This window comes from Halichoeres trimaculatus, unplaced genomic scaffold (genome assembly GCF_033239565.1).
Source record: "Halichoeres trimaculatus isolate MK-OKI-2021-1 unplaced genomic scaffold, fHalTri1.1 fHalTri1_scaffold_13, whole genome shotgun sequence".
NCBI lineage: Eukaryota > Metazoa > Chordata > Actinopteri > Labriformes > Labridae > Halichoeres > Halichoeres trimaculatus.
The window spans coordinates 1,698,099-1,706,953 of NW_027437191.1; the positions used below are offsets into that span (position 1 = coordinate 1,698,099).

Consider the following 8,855-nt stretch of genomic DNA (forward strand, 5'->3'; position numbering starts at 1 on the left):
TCGCTGCACCCAAATTGTGGAACGAGCTCCCCCTCCACGTAAGACGAGCCCCCTCACTGTCCGCTTTGAAAAAAGTCTTAAAACCCATTTTGATTTTGATCTGAGGTTGTTTTAAAGTGCTTTATAAATAAAGTTGAGTTGAGTAAACTTCAATAATAAAGCACTTTTAGAAAACAGTGTTATAAAGTGTTTTAATCACAGGTTAGGAGCGGGCAAATATGAATTGAGGAGAACAGAAATGTGCTTTGAAGCAAGTCCAGAGCATGCTTTACAAGTCAACAACCACATCTTAAAATCAATAAAGAATAAAGAGTGAGGGGAGCCAGTGGAGAGAGGCTAAAGTGGGAGTCATGTGCTCTCCCCTCTTGGTTCCTGTGAGGAGTTGTGCTGCTGCGGTTAGGACCAGCTGTAACCTCTGCATACTGATGGTTCAAACAGAGTTACAGTAGATCGAACGAGAGCAAACAAAAGCATGAAGGACGACCTCTAGATTTTTTCTAGATAAAAATGACCTTATTTTTGATATTTTTCTCAGCTGCAAAATAAAGACTGTGGGACTGGGCTGACCTGCTGGTTCAGACTGAGGTTCTCGTCAAAAGTGACACCTAAACTTTGACAACTGGCAGCAACGTTATTTGACTGTCAGTCATGGTTCCTGCTGAACCAGGGCTGGGAACCAACATTTGGTCTGATCCAGATTTCCCTCTGAGAAATTGTGTGACGTCCAGCACATTGTGTCTTCCTTAGTGTGTTTAAAAGGTTAAGATCATGTGGGTTAAAAGTCAGATACATATGTGTATCATCTGCATAAGCAATTTCCCCTCTGGGATTAACAAAGTGTTTCTGATTCTGACAAAGGTGGAAGATAACATCATGGCTGTGGCTGATATGTCCCAGGGGGCTAAGGTATAAAGAGAGAGGAAGAGCAGTCCGAGGACTGACCCTTGGGGAACCCCACAGGTTAACTTAGGAGCTGTTTACACGACAACGGTTTTAGAGTGAAACGCAAACGTTTTGTTGCGTTTCAACCTCGCATTTACACAGAAACAGCGTTTCAGCCGACCTAAAATGCAAACTTTTGAAAACGGCCTTCAGAGTGGGATTTTTCTGAAACACTGCCGACACTGTTGCCGTGTAACAGTAAGCCGGCGTTTTCATTGGAAACCCTGACGTCACACTCTGCTTTGTGCGTGCACATACAACAGGACAACAGTGCAGTTGTTACGAACGTTCTGAACTACCGTGTTGAGCTTTTGCTGCTCAATCTGATGTATCTGCTGACTGTCTTTAACAAAATGAGCATCTGTTGCTCCACTCTTGAACTTAGTATTCCCCAGTACACCAGATCATCATCGGCCCAACTCTACTTCGGTGGAGATCTCCCAAAAGCAGCTTCTGGACAAGACAGTTATAGCGCCATCTACAGGCCTGGCATGCTAACTGCAGCGTTTTCAGTCCCTCTGCGTTTCCGTGTAAACACAGATTTTGTTCACTGCGTTTTAGAATTTTCAGATGTAACGTTGTTGTGTAAACGGGGCCTTAGTTTGGGATGACTGTGAGCTGCCACTTGCCACTCCAAAAGATCTGTCATAGAGATAAGAATGAAAGTCATATAAAAGTGAAGCAGACATGTCAACCCAGTGTTTTAGTCATTCCAGTAAAAAAGAATGCTCAACAGTATCAAAGGCAGCACTCAAATCTTAAAGAACAAACCAGAAGACTTTCCAGCATCAGAAGCAATCAGCAGGTGAGGTGGGCCGTCTCTGTGCCATGCTGTCCTGAACCCAGACTGGAAGTCCTCAAAGACTTCTGAAGCTGGACAGCTCTTCACGTGTAAGTCAGATCTGGACCTGCAGATATAGCAAAGGACAGTAGTTTTCAGAGTCAGGTTTAGCTTTTACCGAATCAGTTAAGAATTATTTATTGTGTCTGAAAACCAATTCAAAATAAAGTATAAGCCATGACACCAGAATTGGTGGATTTTGGTTCAGGTCTGGTCTGAGTTTCTGGTTTTTGTGTCTTGCAGGAGTTTTTTGAGAACCCAGCGTTCAGACCTGATGGTTTAAAGCTGTACCCAACACTCGTGATCCGTGGAACAGGTCTGTATGAGCTGTGGAAGACTGGCCGGTACAAGAGCTACACACCTAGTGCCCTGGTGGACCTTGTTGCCCGAATCTTGGCTCTGGTGCCGCCCTGGACTCGGGTCTACCGCGTGCAGAGGTGAGACAGTGAAAGAGCCTGATGTCGTGGTTGGTTACGTGTGGCTGTAGATCAAACGCTGATGGAGGCTCATTCAGGGAACTTGAAATGTGCAGCTGCTGATTTGCTGCAGTGATTGTTTAGTGATGACCTTCGTTTGTTATAATGCTTCATAAAAACGCTCTTCTCCTGCTTGCTGATCTCATGCTGCCCATCAGAGACATCCCGATGCCTCTCGTGAGCTCAGGAGTGGAGCACGGCAACCTGAGGGAGCTGGCCCTGGCCAGGATGAAGGACATGGGCACTGAGGTGAGACTCTGGTTCCTCGCTGAAGGGACCAGCGTCAGCTCATTTTCTGCAAGCAGGCCAAAACACATTTCCCACAAAGAGTGATCCAAACCACTGAGGTCAGTCATACAACCTGTGCAGATTACGCTCACAGACAGTCAGCGTTTTGTTGATCAAGAACACCTGTACGGCAGAGTTTAGAGCTGATGGGCTGTAAAATTGGAGAATGGCCCTTTTCAAACCCTCCACATGCGCTGAATTTGTAATGGGAAGAGAAAATGTAGTAAACCTAAAAAAGAAAGACATGTTACCTGGGAGAAGCTCAGGATGAACCCACATGAAGCAGGAGACCCCTAACAAACTCAAACCAACAAAGACTCTGGACAAAGAGGTCATACCTTCTCCTGTCTCACCTTTAAGGGACAGAGCCGTGATTGGCCATCACTGGAATAAGTTCACAAGTTCAGGGTTTAGCATTCCCCCGTCCCCTCAGGGAAGTATCCCAGAAAAACACTTCCAGGTCTGTCCAAAGGTGTCACTGCACTCAACACCACAGATAGTCCCAGATAGTTGTGCACATGAAGCAGACACTGATCGTAAATGCCCTGGCAACAGTCGGAGGTCATTCAACTTCAGCGGTCCTTCAAGCTGAGCCGCTGGCGTATGAAGAGGGAGGTTCATCTCCTGCGCTCTCCGGAGAGCGTAGGAGATGAACGTTCATTACACACAGGTGGAGAGCAGCGCAGCCGGAGAAAACAAAAAGCCCCAGTCAAAAAAATCAAAGCTCAGAAATGGAGTTGTTGAATAGACGATTTGTCCGCTGTTTTTATTTCTGACAATCCAACTAAACAATTATATTTAATGTCCTCCTCCCAGACATGATTGGCTAATCATGTGTCTGTCAAAACATTAACCGATGAATTCTATCAAATTTGATCAACCATGTCTGATATTTCTATTCAGGAAAAGTTACTTCATTGTTTTGTTGCCCAGGCCTATCTGGGGGTGATAAAGTCTGTGAGCTGGTTTCTTTCTTCAGACAACCCACTCATGTTGACTTTCAGTTGACATACTCCAGGTATTCTTTGCTTTTTAGATTTCTAAACTGGTTCTCCTCTTCTGGTCGTTTAACAGTGTCGAGATGTGCGAACCCGAGAGGTGGGAATCCAGGAGATCCACCATAAAGTCCGACCCTACCAGGTAATAAAGGCCGTGGAAGAGGTCCAGTAGACGTTATTAATGGGGATGGGTACTGAATTAGGTACTTTTCTAGGTACTGACACACTCTCTCTAAAGAACTGGGTACTGATTCAAACAAACCCATCCCTGTGACTGTGAGGGAGAGGAAGAGTAGGCGATTTCCCATGCTGGACATGAACACAGCACTACAGTGTTATCTAACAAAGAATAAATACGTTAAATTGAAAAAAATATATATTTTATTATTAAACAAATTTACATTTTTGACCACATAAACACAAACAAAGTACCAGAACATGGTACTGTGGCTTACCGGTACCGATTGCCAGGTACCGGCAACGGTATTGTATTGTTTCAAATGTAAACAGTACCCATCCCTAACTATTAACACATCTTTCTAATGCTCTTACTCTTCAGGGGTTTTTGTGCTGTACAGGGTGCAATGTGTGTTTCCCCTCAACTTGTGTGTGTATGTGTGTGTGTGTGTGTGTGTGTGTGTGTGTGTGTGTGTGTGTGTGTGTGTGCGCGCGTGTGCGTGCGTGTGCGCGCGTGTGCGTGCGTGTGCGCGCGTGTGCGTGCGTGTGCGCGCATGTGCGCGTGTGTGCGCGTGTGTGTGTGTGGGGGCAGGTGGAGCTGGTGCGTAGGGACTATGTTGCTAACGGCGGCTGGGAGACTTTTCTGTCCTATGAGGATCCAGAACAGGACATCCTGATTGGGCTGCTGCGTCTACGCCGCTGCTCCCCGCAGTCTTTCCGTCCAGAGCTGAAAGGAGACGTGTCCATCGTCCGAGAGCTGCACGTCTACGGCAGCGTTGTCCCCGTCAGCAGCCGGGATCCCAGCAAGTTCCAGCATCAGGTCGTTGGACCCCCACACATGCCATCACCCTCTTCACCAGTCAACGTCTGTTTATTCACAGGGAACCAGATCATGCTATTTACAGCATTCACAGCGTTTAGTGAGATCCACCAGCAAACTTCCTGTAACAGACCGAAAGCTCGAGCAGAGCCAGACTCACTCAGAACAGCCATCTGCTGGGATCACGTTAGCATTTGGGAGGTATAGGAAGAGAGGATGATGGGTAGAGACAAGAACAGCAGCAGCCGCAGCAGCAGTCTTACAGACTTCTGGTTACAGTGCCTTTAACCCTCTCATAACAGCTTGAATTTGTCTTTACTTTAATGGACTGATCTCAAACTATGGTCATTCTCTGACTTCTCTCCTTGAAATGCAGCTAAAGCCAGGGAGGAAGACCTGAAGGTGTTGAGAAAAAGAGATATTTTTAACATTAACTTAATGTCTTTGTCTCCTCTCTGGCAGGGTTTCGGAATGATGCTGATGGAGGAGGCAGAGAGAATCGCCAGAGATGAACACGGCTCGAGTAAACTGGCTGTAATCTCAGGTCAGAAAAAAAGCCTTTAGACTTCTTTGGACATCCAAACACAACCATGCAGGGCTCAGAGCTTGAAGCGGGTGCTAGTTTTAACCAGGTTAGGACTAGGGATGCACCCATTACTGGTATTACAGATTTTGAGCCTACGATTATTGTCAGGGGAATAATCACGACTATCATACTAAACTCAAGGGCTGACATGAAGGTACGCTTTCTCAGAGGCACATGAAGTTTACTGGCTCTAACTAACAAGCTCTGGTCCAGGAACATTATTTTTGATTAGAAAAGTAAATGTGTTTAATACTATTATATATGTATGTTTATGTTAAACTCTTACTGTTGAACTGTGTTGTGCTAATATTATGCAGATAGGCCTAAGCAACACTGGCTGACCTAATGCTGATGATTTCACTGGGGAACAGCCTGTTTGTTGAGTCCGGTCTGACAGCTGGTTTTAGCTCATTGTTGGGTGCAGAATCCAAAACGGATCTCAATTTTTCTCCATCACATCAAGTTTTTAGACCATAGGATCCTGGTTTTCTTACAAAATATGAAAAATACTTGACAGAAACGTGCTTGTTTAATATGAAAGAAACAGGCATGACTGTAATGTTCACAGGATACCAACCTCTGGATCTGACTCCTGCTCTGTGTCAGATCCAGATAATCAAACATTTTCATTAGTGCAGACTAGCTAACCTATAAACTGATCTCATTAACTTGGTTTGTGCCTGGACAAGAGGAGTGGGGCTTGTTACACATGGGTAGACCAGAGTTTCAGGATTATTTGTTCAACGAGACGAGCAGATTGGTTGTGATCCAGTGTAGAAGAAGGTCTTTTGATAAGAAATTGTTGCACCCATATGATTTAATAATTCTCCCCCACAGACAGATTTTCCTCACGACACTGTGATTCCCACTGACATGAAATTTGCGTAAACCAACTCAGACGTGGCACGGGATTTGAGCGTAGCCGACGCCTGTGTTTAGATTGATAAGTGGGATCTGTGCGTGGAAAGCAGTGTCCTCCCATTTTTCGGTCATATGCATGTTTGATAAACCATCGTTCATCTTTTGTTTGTTTTTTTTCACAACTTTATTTAAAGTTTTCAGTGATCACAAACAAAACTTTTTTCTCTACAAATGTAATTTTTTTTAACAGTTCCCTACCCACGTCAACAACATACAAAAGAGAGAGAGAGAAAGAAGAAAAAAAAAGAAGAAAGAAAAAAAAAAGAATAAGAGCAAAGGAAAAAAAAATGTATCAATAGTTATAATATTAATAGTACAGCAAAATAAAAAAAACCCTCTGACAAGAAAGAATATATAAAATAATAGTCAACAAGAGAAAACCTTAAGAAGGAAAAAAAACCTCATAAGAAACGATAATTATTAATTAATAAACATGAACAGTTCAGACAAGAAAAAAAAGCAAAAAAAAAAAACCAAAGGTGTGTGTGTGCAGTTACCAACAAGCTGTCCTTACTAATAAACTTATTGGATAATGATGCTATATCTGCTCCAACAGATATGAAATAAAAGGTTGGCAGATATGAAGAAACTTGTCCTTAGAACCCTGCCGTGAAAGACATATTTTTCTAGTTTCATACAGTATAATGTTTCCCTTACCCAGTGTTTGAATGAGGGGGGGTTGGGGTGTATCCACTGTGTTAAAATAAGCCTTCTAGCTCGGAGAGTGACATATGCTATACAGTTTGACAGAGTCTTTGGGAGATTGCTGTCCTCAGGTTGGATTCCAAAAATGGCTGTAAGAGGGTTTGGGGCATTAAATATGGATAACCAGTATTCTGAGAGTTTTGGACAATGCCAGAAAGTATGAGCTAAAGTTGCAGGAGAGTTACGGCATCTATTGCAGGAGTCAGTTACTGATGGAAACATTTTTGAAAGTCTGGCTTTCGATAAATGAAGTCTATGTACTATTTTGAACTGGATCAGTCCGTGCCTGGCACATGTTGACGAGGAATGTATTCTTGACATTGTATTTGACCACTCTAGATCTTTAAAGTTAATATTAAGATCAGTCTGCCATGCTTCTTTTAATACGCCACAAGAAGCTGTTTGATAGGATCAGAGCTTTGAGTATAAGACAGATATTGTGCCCCTGGAGGATGGATCAGCTGGGAACAAAGTGTCAGTCGGCTGCTGTTCAGGGATTATTGGAAATGATTTGGTATGATTGCCAAGCCAATCCGTTCATCTTTTGTTTGAACAACTTTTTAAACTGGTCACGTGTTTGACCATCCTTCTTCTCTGTGGAATCTCTCTCTCTTTATGCTGCTGCTCACACTGGCCCAGTCACACCACGTTCACACACTGACGGCACACTTCAGTGTGTGACTGTAGGAGCTGGGGTCGAACCCTCAACCTTCTGATTGACAGACAGCCATGACAGTCTGACTGTATACAGTAAAATCAGCAGGGTCAATCCAACACTGAGCCAGTGAACATATGGTCCTTATCCACAGGGAGTGGTGTTTTGAAGTTTGGTTACAGAGAACAGTTAATTGAAAAGTCTGAAAATTTAGCTTAGCTTGTTGTGAGTTGGATTTATAAAGGTGGAGATTTAAAATGAATTAAATTACTAAGCACATGAGACTTAAGCCAATGATGTTGGTCCAACATGAAAGAGTTATTTGAAGAAACTGTTTGTGTGTTACCAACTGAGACAGTTTGGTGAAGCTGTTTTTGCAGTGCAGAGGAATGTTGAACCTGCTCAAACCTCAGATCGTTTCAGTGAAATCACTTGCTTTAGTTTGAAAACAGTGCAGTTCTTAGGAAAAAAAAACGTTTCATTTTGATTGAATTAGAAATTACAAACGGCCCACTCATAATTTGTAATCAAACTCTACTGAGAGGGTTTGCTAACAAACAACTGCTGGGTTAACAGTGCAGCTCAAAGGACGGTTATTGTAAAAACATGTGATTATCGCTACCATGAGTGAGGAGTGTTTAAGAAACTCTGTGTGGTGTCATTTTCCATCAACACTGCAAAGTAACTCCACAGTGGCATGGTTTAACACCAGCATAGAGTTTAATACCTCAAAACAACACCAGGAGTTTAACACTTAACTCTGAGCTGCTCTAACACTGGAAGTTTAACACCAGGGGTTTGCTGTGCACAGGCTTCAACTTTTTCTACACCACCAAAGTGTTAATGAGTCTCTCCTTATCCCTGTCTTCTTGGTGGGTAATTAAGATGAGGTTTCATGCAGTTTGTGTTTCATGTCTGTGTTGGTCACCTTGTTGCTGTCTGTGTCTGCAGGTGTGGGAACAAGGAACTACTACAGGAAAATGGGCTACGAACTGGAGGGCCCATACATGGTGAAGGCTCTGTACGGGCCTGACATGGCCTGACATGGGCTGAACATGGGCTGAACATGGGCTGAACATGGGCTGAACACGGGCTGAACATGGGCTGAACATGGGCTGAACATGGGCTGAACATGGGCTGAACATGGACTGAACATGGGCTGAACATGGGCTGAACATGGGCCGGACACGGGCTGAACATGGGCTGAACATGGGCTGAACATGGGCTGGACATGGACCATGTTTTCTCTGGCTGCGTGTTTTACAGACATCACAAATTGGCCCCTCAGTGGGGGGCAGAAAGCTTTGAATCCTCGTCACACTGACATGGAGGCAGCATGGGGAGAGGGGTAGGAGTGAAGTGAGGATATCTTTGATATCTTCCCTCTCAGAGCAGAGCACACTGAAGTTAGTCTGCAGCTGGACCAGGCCAACTGAACCCCTTCAC

The 8,855-nt window shown here is 44.0% G+C and overlaps 1 protein-coding gene across 1 annotated transcript in view; it reads left to right on the plus strand.

Annotated features, from left to right (window-relative positions):
* elp3 (elongator acetyltransferase complex subunit 3) overlaps positions 1-8,855 on the plus strand; it is a 33,082-nt gene that overhangs the window by 23,501 nt on the left and 726 nt on the right. The window contains exons 10-16 of the mRNA XM_074684531.1: positions 2,027-2,220; positions 2,418-2,508; positions 3,622-3,687; positions 4,315-4,542; positions 5,005-5,086; positions 8,361-8,451; positions 8,617-8,855. The exon at positions 8,617-8,855 is cut by the window's right edge and continues 726 nt beyond it. Of these exons, the coding sequence (XP_074540632.1) occupies positions 2,027-2,220; positions 2,418-2,508; positions 3,622-3,687; positions 4,315-4,542; positions 5,005-5,086; positions 8,361-8,451; position 8,617 (753 nt within the window). The 3' untranslated portion in view covers positions 8,618-8,855. The remainder of the gene's footprint in view (positions 1-2,026; positions 2,221-2,417; positions 2,509-3,621; positions 3,688-4,314; positions 4,543-5,004; positions 5,087-8,360; positions 8,452-8,616) is intronic.